We start from the raw sequence: 18908 nt of genomic DNA on the forward strand, positions 1-18908 counted from the left end.
TTTACTACTTTGTTTTCTGTTCTAAGGCCAAGACCTGGCGTAGAAGAAATTGATTTTTTGAATAATTACATAACTAGTGGAAACTGATTTTCTCCATCAGACATAAGGTGTGAGATTGTCTGCTGATTGTCAAGAGAGATCAAAAGTCAGGCTAGCTGAGCATATAGCTACTCAAAGGAGTTATAAAAGGACATGACCAGGAAAACATGTTAATACATTCCTTGGCAATTTTGAGGTCTGAGCTAAAATCACTGATTGTAAATGACTGCTTTACATTTTTGAATGGTTTACTTTAGCAGAGTCACTATCGTAGGTTTATAGAAATAGGGAAGGTGGACACATGGATGAAATACTAGGAACAAAGTGAGAGCTGACTAAGAAGGAGAAGATGAGAAGGTACCTTTATATTTTGGGGGGGAAAAAGAAAGGGTTTCAATTTTGTATTGGATAAAAAGTATTGTAATTATTCATGTAAAAGAGCTGGAAGGATGAGAAGCTGTATGGAACAATATCCTCATAGGAGCTTCATTCTTTTTTTCTTTTTTTCAAGGCTGCTGTAACAAATTACCACAAATTTAGTGGCTTAGAAAGAAATATGTTTTATCTAATAATTCGGTAGGTGAGAAGTCTAAAATGATTCTCCTGGAATAATATCAAGATGTCAACAGAAATGCATTCCTTCCATAAGATTTAGGAGAATCCATCTCATTCTTCTTTTCAGCTTCTGGAGAATCCCCCATATTCCTTGACTCATGGCTCCCTTCTTCCTTGCCATAGCCATCAATGAATGGCAGGTCTAATTTTCCCCACACCGCATCACTCTGGTTGGTCGTTGGCCATCATCAACAAATCTCTATTTTTAGGACTGATATAATGACATTGGGCTCACCTGGATAATTCTTGGCAGCATCCCTATCTGGAGGTTCTTAATCATATCTGAAAAAGCCCTTTTGCTATTATGCAAAATGAGATATTCATAGGTTCCAGGCATTAGGACGTGAACATGAGGCTCCATAGTTATGCTGAGTATGGGAACTATGACTAAACTAAGACATGGAGGTCTTGAAGCCTGTTGTAAATTGAGTGTGCTCTTAGCAGTTTACTTATCATGAAGTGGGCTTCCCTGATAGCTCAGTTGGTAAAGAATTTGCCTGCAGTGCGGGAGACCCTGGTTCAATTCCTGGCTTGGGAAGATCCCCTAGAGAAGGGATCAGCTACCCACTCTAGTATTCTGGGGCTTCTTTTGTGGCTCAGCTGGTAAAGAATCTGGCTGCAATGCCAGAGACCTGTGTTCGATCCCTGGGTTGGGAAGATCCCCTGGAGAAGGGAAAGGCTATACACTCCAGTATTCTGGCCTGGAGAATTCCATGGATAAGGGTATAGTCCATGGGGTTCCTAAGGGATGGACATGACTAAGCAACTTTCACTATCATGAAATGAGGATTTCAGAAGGCATGGTGAAAAGTTTTCAGAGAAGCAATAAAATTAGACCAGAAATATAGTTTTAGTAATCATCTTAACTCCAGTAGAAATTAACTTTCTGAACTTGTTCATCGTTTATGATTTGTTCAATGGAAATCTCATACTTGTTATCAACAAAGACTGATGTGACAAAAATAGGAGTTTTGAGTATGTTTGTAAAAGAGGCAAACCATTTTTAGGTTTGATTAGCTTTCACCATAGGCAGATTTTTGTTGTTGTTGTTTTTACCATGTCATAAAATATTGATTAGGTGTGAGATAATTTTACCTTCTGACTTTTTCTGGCATTGCTTTGTCTGTTTAACTTCTCTAAATTGTCATCTAATTATACTTTAAGGTTGTGATTGTACATAAGGTGCTCAGATAAAATTTACTGAGGCCACAGCTGCGATGAAACTATTTACCTTGTATCAGCAAACAACTGAATCAGTTGCACAGTTGTGTCCGACTCTTTGCGACTCCATGGGCTATGCAGCCCGCCAGGCTCTTCTGTCTGTGGAGTTTTATAGGCTAGAATACCGGAGTGAGTGTCCATTTCCTTCTCCAGGGGATCTTCCCAGCCTAGGGATTGACCTATGTCTCCTGCATCTCTTGCATTGGCAGTCAGGTTCTTCACCAGCTGAGCCACTACGGAAGCCCTCATCAGCAAACAAGGCTAAATTCAAAATAATAGGAATGTAAGGTTGTGTGTGATCATAGCCGCACTTAGACTCTCAAGTCATTCACATGAAAAATGTCAACCCTTCACTAGCTTTTATTATCACATGTTATTTTAGTCATAGTATTATAACAGCCTTTGCTAAAAAAGAAAAAACAACTGGGCAACACATTTTTGTTACTTCATTTAACTTAGTAATTAGCAAACAAAGTAAAAAGCAGGGATAAAATATTATTGTTAAAGCACAGAGATTTAAATAAGTAATATTGAAAGAATTCTATATTATACTTCTAAAGAAAGGTATGTTCTGATTAATAAAAATAACTATAGAACTTGCTGTATTATATGCTGCTGCTGCTGCTAAGTCACTTCAGTCGTGTCTGACTTTGTGCGACCCCATAGATGGCAGCCCACCAGGCTCCCCCATCCTTGCCTGGGATTCTTGAGGCAAGAATACTGGAGTGGGTTGCCATTTCCTTCTCCAATGCATGAAAGTGAAAAGTGAAAGTGAAGTCACTCAGTCATGTCTGACTCAGTGACGCCATGGACTGCAGGCTACCAGGCTCCTCTGTCCATGGGATTTTCCAGGCAAGCGTACTGGAGTGGGGTGCCATTGCCCTTAATTTAGTAATTAAAAATGTTCATTTAACAACTAGCCAGGTGTGGGGACAGGGTCAAAGATGGTAGGGTCAAAGTGATAAGACGGAGTTACAGAACTTTCAGGTGTTCAAAACAACTCTTCATTATTTTGTTACAAGTATTATAGACTTCAAACACACATTACATGGTCTTCAAATTTTAAAAGTATGTAGCACAATTTACAATCTTGTTAATGTTGTTATCCATTTTTGTATTATTTGATTCCTGGAGTATTATTAACCAAGGGTTATGTATGGATGAAATAACTATGTCCTCTACAGATTTGAACCTTTCTCCTTTTTAATAAAGATAGTGATCCTTATCTAAAGCAGAGATATTCCAACTGTTTATCTGTTTTAAAAATCGTTAGTGGGCTGAAAAACAACAAATTACAGAATACATGAATTTTTCAGCTTTATTGAGATCTAATTGACAGAAAAATTGCAAGATGTTTAAAGTTACATCCGAAGCGACTTAGCATGCACACACACATGATGATTTGATATATGTGTACATTGAGAATACAAATTTCAAAAAATCAGAATGATAGATATGTCTATCCTTTAAGCTATTCAAGAATGTGGATTTTTAATACTAATGTGAGAAGCAGGCAAAAAGATTTAATTTAAAGTGTGTTCAGGTTTAGGTGTTAATCAAATTAATTAGAGATATTTGAAGAATTCTGGAGAAAGTCAAGCAGGGTTCAGTTAAGCTACGTCTGAGTTTGAATTTGAGGTGTAGATCTCTGAGAATATATGACCATTTAGTATTCAGTGTTTTGTTTTCAAATTTGAAGTTTCATAAAAGAGTTATATCCTTTTGCAGATTCAAATAGATTTTATGTATTGCACAGAGTTGTGCTTCATACATCCTGGGTTCCACTTATTTGTTTTCAGAATGTTAGGTTTCTATGATTCTGTGAATATAGTTTCCGCTTGATTTAGTTTACCTCTGTTAACTGTTGAAGACACTGCTTTGTTAGATATTTGATATCTCAGAAACACACTGAAATTAACAAATCAATATTGGCCTCAGAAGACTAGATTATGATTTCTAGTTATAAAAATCTGTGACTTTTCTAAGATTGTTACTTTATTTCCTTCGTTTAACTCAGTGGTTCTTTAAAATTGAAGATTCTCTTGATCTTAGCATTCTTACAGTTTGCATTTTCTGTTTCACTCACCTGATAGTTTAACTTTAAATGAATTTGTTGTAATTCCTTGAATAAATAAGGAATGTATTTGTTTTTCTCTTGCAGTTTTAATTTTAATGTTTAGGATATCTATATCCGATAGATAAATCCGCTTCATCAATCATTAGAGACAAAAAATTGAGCATCATAGAATGTTGAAGCTATAGAGTCTTGATTTAAGAACACCTTTCAGTGTATTTTTTCAGCTGCTTTCTGTGACCAAACATTTGGACATTTGACTATATTAGAATAAGTATAGTATGTATACCCTATCTGTTTTTACCAAGTATTTACCAATACAAGGTGGCAGTCACTAAAGAGGTATCAAGAACTATATTCATATGCTTAATCACTCCCTCCTCCATATAATGCTATGGATCTGTTTTACAAATATAGATGAAACCCTTTCAACATAAATGTTAGTTCAGCAGACCAATAATTCTATCTCAACAAATATTTTCTTTTCATGTCATTGCAAATCTATCGTCTATGGGAAGTGAACACAAAAATGTCTCAAGTTATTTATGGCCATTCTTGATCTCTACCGATACGTGAAGTGTCTAAATTGGTAAACTTTTTTCAGCTTAAAATATCAACTAAGTCCTACCTCTATGACTAGAAGTGGCATTTGGAGGCCACTTTTGTTCCATAGTGGTGGTTGTGCAGGCACTAAATTGTGTCTGACTCCGCGATGCCATGGACTACAGCCCTCCAGCTTCTGTGTCCTTCATAATCTCCCTTAGTTTCCTCAAACTCACGTCCATTGAGTCAGTGATGCCATCCAACCGTTGATCCTCTGTGGCCCCCTTCTCCTCCTGCCCTCATCCTTCCCAGCATCAGGGTCTTTTCCAGTGTGTCAGCTCTTTACATCATGTGGCCAAAGTATTGGAGCTTCAGCATCAGTCCTTCTAGTGAATATTCAGGGTTGATTTCCTTTAGGATTGACTGGCTTGATCTTGCTGTCCAAGGGACTCTCAAGAGTCTTTCCAGCACCACAATTTGAAAGATCAATTCTTTGGCGCTCAGCCTTCTCCATGGTCTCACATCCATACCCGACTACTGGAAAAATGATAGCTTTGACTACACACACCTTTGTTAGCAAAATAATGTCTCTGTGTTTTAATAAAGACTAGAGTTGTCATAGCTTTCCTTCCAGGCAGCAAGCATCTTTTTGAATGTCGAGTTTTAAGCCAGGTCTTTCACTCTCCTTTTTCACCCTCATCAAGAAGCTGTTTAATTCCTCTTGGCTTTCTGCCAATAGAGTAGTGTCATCTGCATATCTGAGATTGTTGATAAATCTCCCATTCTCTTGATTCCAGCTTGTGAGTCATCCAGCCTGCATTTTGCGTGATGTACTCTACATATAAGTTAAATAAACAGGTTGGTGGTGTACAGCCTTGACATACTCTTTTTCCCAGTTTTTGACCAGTCCATCATTCCATATCCTGTTCTAACTGTTGCTTGTTGCCCTGCATACAGGTTTCTCAGGGGACAAGTAAGGTGTTCTGGTATTCCCATCACTTTAAGAATTTTCCACAGTTTGTTGTGATCCATACAGTCAAAGGCTTTAGCATAGTCAATGAAGTAGAAGTAAATGTTTTTTGCTGGAATTCTCTTGCTTTCTCTATGATCCAACAGATATTGGCAATTTGATCTCTAATTCCTCTGCCTTTTCTAAATCCTGCTTGTACATTTGGAAGTTCTTAGTTCACATACTGCTGAAGCCTAGCCTGACGGATTTTGAGTATTACCTCGCTAGCATATGAAATGAGCACAATTGTGCAATAGTTTGAACATTCTTTGGCATTGCCCTTCTTTCGGATTGGAATAAAAACTGACCTTTTCCAGTCCCTTGGCCACTGTTGAGTTTTCCAGATTTGCTAACATATTGAGGGCAGCACTTTAACAACATCAAATTTTAGCATTTGAAACAGCTCAGCTGGAAGTCCATCACCTGCACTAGCTTTGTTCATAATAATGCTTCCTTCGGCCCACTTTATTTCACACCAGAGGATGTTTGGCTCTAGGTGAGTGACCACACCATTGTGGTTATCTGAGTCATTAAGACTTTTTTTGTATATTTCTTCTGTGTGTTCTTGCCACCTCTCAATCTCTTCTTAGCCATTTCTGTCCTTCATTTGCCCATCTTTGCATGAAATGCCCCTTTGGTATCTCCAGTTTTCTTGACGAGATCTCTAGTCTTTTCCACTGTTTTGTTTTCCTTTATTTCTTTGCATTGTTCACTTAAGAAGGCTTTCTTCTCTCTGCTTGCTGTTCTCTGGAACTCTGCATTCAGTTGGGTATGTCTTTCCCTTTCTCCTCTACGTTTCACTTCTCTTCTTTTCTCAGCTGTTTGTAAGACCTCCTCAGACAACCACTTTGCCTTCTTGTATTTCTTTGTTCTGTAGATTTTGGTTCATTTCCAAAGACAAGACAAGAAGTTTATAGGGGTCAGGTGATCTCTGCACTTACTAGAAAAGTCTTGGAATGGCAGGATCAATGACTTTAGAATATCAGACAGAAAAAGAAAAGTTGAATAAGAACAACAAGAAAGGGACAGGATAGATAATGTGGAGTAAATGAGCGGATTATTGGGAAGTCAAGATGAAATTGTAGAAAAGTGTATGCAACCTTCATAGGGTCCTCAGAACTTTGATTGTGTACAGATTCATGATTTATAGATGAACAGGGCTATTTATAGATGCTGCAATGGGCAGTATTGGCAACATTTTATTGCAAAGTAGTTTTTCCCTTACAAAATTTTATATATTGACTTATATTGCCACTTTGCCAAACTACATTTTTTTAAACTGAAGCTACTTTTAGCACACTTAGTGAAAATTCATTATAGAAATACCCATTAATGAGAATTTTGAAATCTGAGAACACTTAGGAAAAGTCCTATAGTTATGCAATTGCATTAGGACCCAATAAAGCAGTAATTTTCTAGAATATATTTTCAATATCTCATTTGTGTGAAAACATACTGAAATATTGTTTATAATATGACATCAATTTCCACATATATATATACCAGTGATTATTTATGTAGTAATCATTCTCTAAATTATTAAATATTAGATGTCTATGCAAAGAGAATGTGATAAGGAATAAAAATCATTAAAAATAGATATTCCAAATTATTGACAGAACATGTTATATTGTTTTAGAGATTATTCAAAAAAATCAATAATGGCTTTTGTGGAATAAAAGCCCATTTCCATGTTTATCAATGAGTCTCCTTTTCACTAACATTTTTTTCTCCCCCCATCAAGTCTCCGTTTATTTGAAATATTTAAGTGACATCTCAACATAGCTAATACTGTGTGATGAAATGATAAAAACTGTGAATTTCAGCACCTGCATCCTTTTTGAGAGGGGTGAGAAAATCACATGGGCCTTAAAATCCACATATTTTATTTATAAAATCCAGTGTGTTCCTAAATTCCTTGATGTTTCTCACTGGAGCCTTATTTAAAGTACTTGTTTTGTAAATAATCAAGGTTGAATATTTTTTTCTGGGAAATTAACTTCTTATTAAAGTTGGCAGATACATAATGGTTTTTCTGGTTTTCTGGACAGGCTCCCCTTTTTCACCTGGAACCGCACAGATCTGAGAGAGGAAGGGGTAGATGTCCCTTTGATCCCAGCTCGTCCTTCATCTCCACTTTAATAGGTAAATTTCATGGCTACAGATATTAGGTAGTATCATATTGATTATGAAACTTCAGTTAGAGTCTTTGGTATTCCTTCATATACGTTGCTGTGTCATAGTTATTTATTGGTGCTGGGAGCAAGGATATTAATTTTCAAGCCATGCTCACTTGAGCTAGCTTTACTCGTGTAAGTACAGTGCTATGAAGTTACTGGATATGTCATCCAGAAAACACAAACTGTCAATACCTGATAGAAGGTGTTTTGTATTGTCATTTATTGTTCTCAAAATACAATTATGTAAATAATTTATAAAAATATAGCTAGAGAAATTAAACTATTTTAACATATGTCTATTCTTTCTGTTTTAATTATTCTTTATGGGAACTTCTAATAGTCTTTTCCTGGTGCCTTTCTCTGCATCAGTAGAATTCAGCAGAAAGTCATCTCAATTTAGAACTTGAGTCACTTATTTAGATTCCTGTTATTTTAAAATGTAAGCTATAGAGGTTGACTGACTCAAACTGTGTCCACATTGGAATAATAGAATAAAACTGGCCATGTCAGATCTAGTTTTCAATTGGGTTTCAGTTAAATTAGATGAGATTCATGAAAACCTCACTTAAATCTCAGAATAAGACTTTTCTTTCCCCTCTGATGAATCATCAAAATGTGATCAATCAGTGCTTAATTTAGAGTTGATTCAAACGTTCCTGGATATTCTAGAGACAACACATTCCCTGAATTTACTCCAGACAGTTGATTCCTATTGGCCTTGCACCCCATTCCCTCACGTCCAAATAAGTACAGCTTTTATATATATGTATATTTACTTGTAGAACAAAAATCTTATTAGCTTTAATCAGTAGGGACGTTTAATTTACTTCAGTTTCATAATTTGAAAGACTTGTTAATGAGAATTTCACAGAGTAATTAGTTCTTCAGGAGCTTTAATAAAGTAGTATTTTTAAAGAATATAAAATTTTAAAGAAAATACTAAGATATCCTGAGTTCCTTGAATTACCCGTATGTAGGTGTATGTGTGTGTGTGTGTGTGAACACAGTATGAAAAAGGGAGATTTTAAATATGGGAATAGAGTTGCTTAAGTCAGTTTGGACTTAGTTGGAATCAAGCCTTAAGAGTTCTTTTGGAGAATGCCAGATCCACAAGTGTTAGAAATTCCTAGTAGGTTGGCAGCATATGAATTAAAATATATGCATTTGATAGACTCATACAATTTTTCTAATGTTTTTATTGATTTTTGTAACTTCATAGACTTAAGATTTGAATATGTCTGGAGAAATGAGACTGTCTTATCTTTCTTTTACCATACAAAATTTCGCACAGAAGAGTCTCCTATGAATATTCTTGTTTAGTTGCTGACTCTTGTGACCCTCATGGACTGTGGCTTGCCTGGCTCCTCTGTCCATAGGATTTTTGAATGAAATAAAAGTGTTCCTAAACAAACAAACCAAAAACAAATTAGGGGATAGTATTCACAAGAACCTTATAAAAGGTATTGAAAGTCAAAAATTACACAGTAGGCACTCCTTGTCTGGTAAAATCCTAAGACAATTAGAACACCATTTTTTTTTTTAACATTTTTTTTTAACATGGTTAAAAGTAACTTTTTTTTAGCCATCCTACCACTCTCCACTCAGCCTTTCTGGAGCTTGTTTATGCGTGAAACCAGAAATTTAAAACTGAATTTTTTAAGAGGGGAAATATTACTGGAGGGACATTTCCAAGTGAGTTTCATTGGACTTCCAAATCGAATTACACTATGCTAAAATGTGAAGTGTTTGCCATCTGGGTGACTGTTTCACTTATTTAGAAGAAAAATAAAATCTTGAGAGTCCTCCAAGCTAAACACAAAAGTTATAGAATAATCCTTCCAAAGAGAAGAAATAAAAATATAATTCTTCTAATTTATCCGCTAGCTTTCATCTCAAAGTACCTTTGAGAGATCATTCACTTACCGTGGATATGCAGCAGCCACTGGAGTGGAAATCTGATAACCTTTGTGAGCCAGCAACTCTTTAAAAGACAGGAAGTAGAAATAATTCACTCAAATGAAAAAGCAGCAGGAATTTGAGTTGGAAAAAATGGAGCTACCTGAGTTGGAAATTGGCAGTCTCGGTACAGCTTACTCTTGACAGGGAAAGAATGCATTAATGTGGTATTTTATGACCATATATGTTCTCTACTGTTGGGTTAAGACAGGACTTCAGCAAAAGATGACCATGGTTAGACTATTTCTGCTTCTGTGTTAATTATAGGTCACACTTAACTTTTAAAGCCTGTTCACATTAAGATTCGCTTTCATGATTTAAAAAAAAAAAAAAAAAAAACAGCAACAAAAACTCTGTAATCATACTCATAAAACTAACAAGGCCCTGAAAGAAAAAATATGCTCACGAATCAGAATTTCTCATAATATGTTAACTTTAGATACAGATTTCATTTTACTTAACTTAAATTCAGTTGACTTAAGATCACATAGAGTAAAGCTTACTGAAAAACCGAATAAGGAATAAACATTATTTGCTAGGTGATAGACAAGTTAATGAACATTTTATTAAGTTTACAGTCTAATTTAGAATGGAAACGTTAGTAACTGAAAATGATTTTGTGTGAAGCAAGATTTAAGAAATAAAACAAGCTCCTTATTGAGCCGTGTTCTGTATGTTCAGAAGCCAATCAAGATGAAATCATACATTTATTAGGCTTGCTTTTTAAACCCTACTTTGTGTTAGCATAATTTATCATGGTGGCATATAAATTCATATCAGAGGTGCAATATTGCTGTATGTTTAGCCACATTTCCCCCTTATGTGATCACTAATATTACATATAAAAGGGTCTTAAATAAATATCTGAAGGGAAGGCATTACAGTCTGGTTTTAAAAATTGTTTGTTGAAACAATGAATTACTTAGTAAACTGAATTGCTGTATTACTTGTCTCTACCTTTCGAGTCAAGCAAAGATACTGAGAACTTACCTTGCCACTAAAAATTATTAGGTTTGCTGCCTGGCCAACCAAAATTCAGGAAATATTTTCATTGTGTCATATGTCGTTTTGGTCAGGAAGTAAAACTATTAGCTGGCTTCTTTTTTTTTTTTTTTGCATCAGTTTACATTTGATGTAACATTGCAATATTCTCTTTATTAAGTAACTTTAGAATTTCTTTGATAGTTGGTCCACTCAGTTCTATTGCTGTTTGTTTTTTTTTTAATGTTTCATTCTGACTCAGATCTTTATTGCCAATTCTAGGTGTAATTTAATACATACCATACTTGAAGTGCCTCAAGTATGCTAATGTACATGTTACTAATGTTTGGGGGAGAACCACTTTGATTTGTCAGGTACCTTTTCACACTTTGCTTTGAAAGTGTTAGCTTTGTTGTTAGAATTTTTTAGGATACTTTCAAGTTAAAGACACAAATTTTATGTCAACAAATAATCATGAATGAGATATTTCACAGTCTCTGAAATTTTCTTTCCACACTTTTTACGTCCCATGTTACATTTTTCAGCAAATAAGATTATACAGGTTTATAGCTCCTGAGATTTATTTATCATGAGACCTTTGTGAATATATCCCATTACAAATTCTGTAAACTAAAGGTCAATGTCAATTGAAGGAAAGGGAGTCAGAATTCATTCAGGGAAAATATAAGTGATTATTTCAAGCTCTTAATATTATTAAAACTTTTTTTATAAATAAATGCTTTTATTTGATTAACTATATATTCAGGGTAGAATTATAAATGAATAGTTCTGGCACAAAATAGGACTTCATAAATATTAGAAAAATAAATGAAATCATCGAGATGAAGGTAGAATATAAGTCTTTATGATTACAACCTCTATAAACATAATAAGTGAATGTGCAGATTCATTTCTTAAATTCAGCCCAACTGTGTAGAAAGCCACTTCTTTACCATGTTCCCGACTCTGTCTCTAAGGAATTTCTGTGATTTTTTATCCAAGACTACTGTGCTCTCTCATTTGGTTGAATGCCAAGCATCCACAAGCTGACTGTTGCTTCTGGACATCACTACTAGTTGCGAAAGGGCTATTTAACTACTTGGTTATGGTTTCCTCAAAATAAACAAAAAATCAAAAATGGGTAGAAGAAAAATAATGTTATGTTCAATTCCGCATTGACATTCTTCCCCTTAAATATCTGGTTTGACCATGCTGGCATCAGTGTCACTGGTTTGCCACCAAAGAAACTCACAGTATTGTCACCGATGCCAGAAAATGCAAATAAACAGATTCTAAACACATTTTTCTTTTTCCTTCATGCCACAGAAACAACCTTCTTAACACTGATAGCTAATGTTGTTTGCTAAAGCAAAATCAAAGAAAAAGTCCAAACAACAACTAAGTAACTAATAAAAAGATCTGCTTTTTCTGATTTTTTTTCAGTGTTCTCTGCAGACTGTGTGAACTGGGAGGTTGGAATCTATAGACTATTCTTACCAGGCCTCATCCTCCCAAATGCATTTTGTTTGTAGTTATGCATGTCACAGTCACTCTGTGAAATAGTGCTTCTAAAATAGAATGATTTTCTAATAAAATGATAAAGTTCAAATATAAAATGATACAGTTAAATCTGTCTTTAGCCATGTCTTTTCCATGAGACAAATAGGTTTCACAAATTATGCATATCTGTTTACAACATAAATAGGAGAAATGCTTAAGCAAGAATTAAGAAAATGAGGGCATAAAAAACTACTGTGAACTTTTCTCACTAAACAATTAAAAACCTATATTTACAACATGGTGAGTAAAAACTCTAATTGATTAATAATACTCTCTTTGAACTAAGCTCTTGATAAGTTTGATAAAATATTAAGAGAATGAAGTATGTTTCACTAAAACTTCAATTAGAGTTTGTATTATAAAAAAGGAGTTGTGTAGAATTTTAATTATGCATTTAACTTAGAATTATTTACAATGAATTTGTTTTTGTATTTTTCCAGCTCAAATGATATTCTGCTTTTCTTTCTTACAGTTATTTTTAGACACAGTCTTGGGGCTGAAATTTTAGGGACAGATACTAGAAGAAAATAGAGTCTCTGTGTTCATAAATTAAAACTGTTAAATAACAAGCTTCTTGAGGAACAAAAATGCAATGAACTGTTATTCATATAAAGGCTAATAGTTTCTTCTTTCTTTTGCTATTTTTTTCCCTGAACCATTTTTGAAAAATCAGTATTTCATCCTGAGGCTTGCTTTAAATTGCCTTTCATAGTTTTCATAAACTAAAAATTTTAAATATATTCTCGTTAATTCATTATGCCATTCTTTGGTTCAACAAATGCTTATTGAGCATCTTCTGTGTTCTAGACACTGTGTAAGATATTGGTGACAAAAGAATATAGCAACATCAAGAAACCTGCAGTCTAGTGTGCAATAATGTCAAACACAGAAGGATACAAAGTATAGCACTATAAGAAATATGACAGAAATAGGCATGGGGCTGGGGAGGTACTGGAAACTACTAAAGTAACACAGGTTTGGTCAGGGAAGACTTCTTTTACCTGGGCCATGGTCAGATAACTGGGGAGAAAAGCAGGAAGCAGGGAGGCAGAGAAATACAGGCACAAAACAAGCAAATAAAAAGGCAGCAGAAAGGGGGCTTCCTAAGTGGTTCAGTGGGTAAAGAATCTGCCTGCAGTGCAGAAGATATGAGTTCAATGCCTGGGTTAGGAAGATCCCCTGGAGGAGGGCACGGCAACCTACTCCAGTATTCTTGCCTGGAGCATCTCATGGACAGAGAAGCCTGGCAGCCAGCTGAAGTCCATAGGGTAGCAAAGAGTCTTATAAAACTGAAGCAACTTAGCACTCACACATAAAGAAACATAAGAACCTCAGGAAATCACTCGAATATCTCTCTGATTCTCCGAGTAACTGAGGCAGTGAGATTCTGAACAGTTGGTCACAGATCGCAGATTTGGGGCTGGGGGCTTAGCTTGCCAGGTTTCCAGTGCAGAACTGTTTCCACTCTTATCCTGTGTATACACAGAGACTATTGTTGAACATGACAATGATAAGTTACATTCACCTGTCAAAATACCCTGCAGATGTGTTTTATTTTTTAATTATAACCACACTTGACCAACTAAGATTAACATAGCATCAGTTACCTTCAGAAATCAGTGTTATAACAATGAAAAATAATATATGGCTCACAAATTAAGTTGGCTATTCGTATTCAGAATATCAAAATAAATGCCAGTTAAATGTATGGCCAAGTTCATACATTTATTAAATGTCTCCATAGACACAGAAAACTAAAAATTTGAGTAGTTCTGTTCTTCTCATTGAAGCTCTAAAACATATTTTACTGTTTGTATTAAAGATTTTTCTTTTTAATCCATGAAAGTTTGAATTATCCAGATACTATTTTTATGTTCTATAAAATAGCAGAATATTGATTCATAAATTTTCTCTATACTAAATTGTTATGATTTTTAAGTTTACAGCTAGAAGTTGTATATTTGCCATAAATAATATCAATATTTATAATAATGAGTTTTTGGCTCATTTAATTACTATTAGTTAACATTTGTGCCTAAAGCTTTATTCTAATTTATTATTTTTCACTAAAGTGTTTATATTTTCTTGGAAAAGTATTTTACCAAAAATCGTTATTATCTGTTACTATGAATTTGTTTTGTTCTTCGTAGTGATAATATAATATGAAAGGAGAATCTTTCCATTCTGAGGAAAATTTAATGTTTCTAACAGAAACACATTTGTTTCAGTTTATATAGCATATAGTTTTTAGCACCTGTCTAGCTTCTTTGAGGTTTAAATCATACAGTTCACATTGTGTTATTTGAATTGTTAACAAGCCATTTTCTTTTATCTGAATACAAAAAGGGAAATTGGGTAAAATTGGTAATATATCATCTTTTCCTTTTTGCACACATGTGCACACACACACACACACACACACACACACACACACACATTTGGTATCATATGGCTCCATCTAGTGGCTGCATGCAAAACTCATTTGTTAAATTTGTAGAATTGATTAAAATGAGTATTAATAGAAGGTGAAAACAGTGTTCAAACTGGGATAAGTGCAACAAAATTGATGTGAAATAAAATAAAGATTATTTTCCATAATAACATTTTCACATATAAAAATTCTATAAATATTTTAGGAAATTAAAGTACATTAAAATCTTAAGAAGTATAAAATTGTTATGATTTTAAAGAAAAAAATTTTTGGTGCCCATTATGCATTAAACATTCACCCAGGCCATATTAGAAAAATAAGTTCTGTTAAGGACAGTTTTACAAAATGACCTTTATAGTTTATTATTGTTATTTTTATTGACGTATAATTGATTTATAAACATGTATATGTTCTTTTTCAGATTCTTTTCCATTATGAGTTATTACAAAATGCTGATTATAGTTCCCTGTGTTATACAGTAGATCCCTGCTGTTTATTTTGTATATAGTAATGTGTGTCTGTTAATCCCAAATTCCCAATTTATCCCACACTTCATTTCCCTTTGGTAACTATAAATTTGCTTTCTATGTCTGTGGGTCTATTTCTTGTTTATAAATAAGTTCATTTGTATCATTTTATTTTCAAGTTCCACATATAAATGGTATCATATGATATTTATCTGTATCCAACTTACTTCACTTTGTATGAAAATCTCTTAAATTCACCCATGTGAAATGGCCTTTATATTTTATGTGGAAGCTATAACCAAGTACAATATTTTTTTAAAAATTTCAGAAAAACCCTTGCTCTGGTGGTTCAGTAGTCAGTTAGCTCTTTTATGAGTCAACTAATTCATTTATTCCATAGAGTTGATGATCCCCAAAGCCTTTTAATGAATTCAGCATGACTCTCTTTTATCTGTGTTCAAGTAGTACAGGAATCCCATGGTTCATATCTCTAACCACTGAATGCATTTTATCTCAAAATATTCTTTTTCCACATATGGATATGAAAATTCTAGTGCAGATAACACTGATTGAATTGGATGACAAATTATGTTCTTCCTCCCACCCTTTCTAGTTCCAAAGAACTTGCTTACATATGAGTTCTGATATAATTCTTTTCTACCAAATTATATTTTCTTAAGTCCAGATACAAACATATTTATTTTTTAGCTTCTGTTATTTTTCTTATTACACTTCTCACTTAGCATACATTGAATATATGGGATTAACTCAAAAAATACAGCTCATTTTTAAGTTTGGTATCTTAAAAATTTTCAAATACAAAGAAAAATTGAGAAAGGAATAAAAATTTATACCATTTACCCTGACTCACCAACTGTTAATATTCTACCACATTTGCTTGTCTCTCCTGTCCCTCTCTTTCTAATATAACACAATATAACATAATATTATATATATATAATTTAAAAGTGAATTCCTTTGTGGGAAACCTGAATTTTATTTGATTGTATCTTAATATAATTTTACAGTATCCATAGGGGATTTTGTGAACCAAACAAAACCATTGATGGTTTTACTCACGTTTTTGTAAATGAAAACTAGCTTACTGTAGTAACATTTATAAAAACTTATTTTTCTTGTAAGCTTTAAAATTCAATGTATATATCAGTTTTCTTTTTCTAAATCTAGTATAATAAAAGCAAGAATCTTTACTTCTAAAAATTTTTTAATTTTTTGGCCATGCCCCACAGCATGTGGGATCTTAGTTCCCCAAACAAGGGCTGAACCTGCACCCCCTGTATTGGAAACCCAGTCATAACCCTGGACAGCCATGGGAGTCCCCTCATCTTTATTTTTAAACTTCCTTACAGTGTGTCCTATTTGCAACTCAGTTGATTACTTTCTCAAATTTGAAACCATAGAAATATATTTATTCTGTTCAATTTATTTTAAGTTTTAAAGGCCTTAATTTAGAGAAAATTCTTTATACATATTGAACCAATTTTAAATATAGCAAATAAAGTTTATAAATATGACACTAAATTTTTCTTAAATTCTGTGAAAACTTGGTCACATTTTTATACCTGTAACTTTAATAATTCTAACTCCAAAATGAGTATACAACTATATTAAATTGGAAATAAAATTAATTTGAATTATCTTAAACTTACCTTAAATAGCATATGGACAACATTCCAAATTTAACAGAAAAGCATTCATGCTTTGAGTTTAGTATACTTATCATCTCTATATTTTAAAACCTGACCAGAGTTACATGATGCTCATGAAGGAAGTAATTTTATCACCTTAAATGGAGGCTATTGTTTCCAGTGATCTGTTGCTATCATCTGCTTCATGGCCAGAGATTTTTGCCCAAGACAGAATTCGAGCTGCATATGCCCATGACCATCCTCAGTTGAAAGGCACACTCATTATCTTTTGTTGTCAATTTGACAAAAGAGGACTTCACATCCCTGTACTTGAGAGGTTTTGATCTTTCTGGAGGCCTAGTTTTAGCTCTCTCTCTCTTTTTTTTTTTTTTCCTGTCAATTTATTTTTCTCTTATCATGAGCTGTTTTAATGTCTTTTTTTCAGACTGGTCCCAAAGACATACAGTCATTTCTTGAGATCCTGGATATATTTGTGTATTCCTTGGTCTGATTTGGGAGAAGGAAATGGCAACTCACTCCAGTATTCTTACCTGGAGAATCCCATGGATGGAGGAGCCTGGTGGGCTACAGTCCACGGGGTGGCAAAGAGTTGGGCATGACTGAACGACTTCACTTTCAGTTTTCACTTTGGTCTGATTTAAGTCTGTGACCTTCACCACATGTTACAGCTAGCTTCTTTCATTCTGTAGACTGCCTGATTAAATCACAAACTCTTTCTATCGTTTCTATCTAAATGAGCCACACACTTACAAATTAAATGACAACTAATTAAGTTATATACTACTTTATCAGACTTTGTGGTTCCTGTACTAAAGTCATGTTAGTGGAAGCAATTTCTTACTACAAGAAGTATTTGAATTAACTGAGTCACATATAATACCAACACAAATACCCTGATGATATGAAAATTGAAAGAAGTTTATTAAAATACCATAAAGTCAGCTTATTTATCAGCTGATCATATAGGTCTTAGCATATGCCCCTGCTTTTCTAAACGCTTTACTCTTAACAACAATTTTGGGTGCTGTTCCTATTTGTAAATGTGGAAACGGAGGCAAAGAAGTTAAGCAACTTGTCCAAGGTCACACATCCAGTAAGCGGTGGTGTTGTGATTCAAACCCTGGCTGTCTGACTGCACCATTCCTACTCTGTACTATAGTGTTGATTTTCTAAGGCCATATACACGGTAAACCTGGATATGTTTATTGCAGTTGTGGTTTTATTCGTTGTCATCGGACTTCCCTGGTAGCTCAGCTGGTAAAGAACCCACCTACAAAGTGGGAGATCTGGGTTCAGTCCCTCATTTGGGAAGATCCTCTGGGGGAGGGATTGACAACCCATTCCAGTATTCCTGCCTACAGAATCCCCATGGACAGAGAAGCCTGGCAGACTACAGTCAATGGGGTCTCAAAGAGTCAGACATGACTGAGTGACTAAGCACGGGACAGCATAGCACATTGTCATCAGACCCAGAGACACTCATTTCTCTTTACCTGATGTTTTCATACAGGTAGTGAATTATTTGCTGGACTCTACAGTGACTACTGGGGCAGGGACGCTGCCATTTTCAGGAGCCTGGGGCGACTGGCTCAGATCCGCACTGAGCATGATGATGAGCGCCTGTTGAAAGGTGGGGTCGAGGAGAAAAGAGTTTATGAATCAGAACTGAAAAGCAAGGCCAGAGCTTAAGGGAAACTTGCCATTTTCATAATGATAACAATACAAACATAATTTACAGGTTTTGCAAATTTCTGCTTTTTTTCTTAGCAATATTCCCAGATTAAAATATTATATGATATATGCATACCATTTTATATAAAAATTGATCAGCTTTATAATAAAACCAAATTACTCTCAGAGCAATACTTAGAAATCAGGATTTTAATGAACAAAGCAAATGTATGCAGAATGAAAACCCCTTTCATCCAATAAATTGTTGTCTCTCGTCAGTTGGTATAATTTTGCATGAGTTGATTGCTTTTCTTTGCTTAACAGAATCGCATTGTACTTTAGAGACAAATAAAATTCTAGGAACATCACCACGTATTCATTTACATAGAATTCTTTGTAAGAAGTCATGTTTATATTTTATCACACTGGTATATCTAAGAACTAAAATCTTATAGTGAATAGTTTCATTATTCTCAACCTTTTCATTAGAC

General features: G+C 34.4%; 1 protein-coding gene across 1 annotated transcript in view; it reads left to right on the forward strand.

Moving 5' to 3' along the window:
- The window catches only part of SEMA3E (semaphorin 3E), a 274042-nt gene that overhangs the window by 208371 nt on the left and 46763 nt on the right, over positions 1-18908 (forward strand). Inside the window, exons 5-6 of the mRNA XM_069586651.1 lie at positions 7553-7646; positions 18257-18376. Of these exons, the coding sequence (XP_069442752.1) occupies positions 7553-7646; positions 18257-18376 (214 nt within the window). The remainder of the gene's footprint in view (positions 1-7552; positions 7647-18256; positions 18377-18908) is intronic.

The sequence above is a fragment of the Ovis canadensis genome, chromosome 4 (genome assembly GCF_042477335.2).
Source record: "Ovis canadensis isolate MfBH-ARS-UI-01 breed Bighorn chromosome 4, ARS-UI_OviCan_v2, whole genome shotgun sequence".
Taxonomy (NCBI): Eukaryota; Metazoa; Chordata; class Mammalia; order Artiodactyla; family Bovidae; genus Ovis; species Ovis canadensis.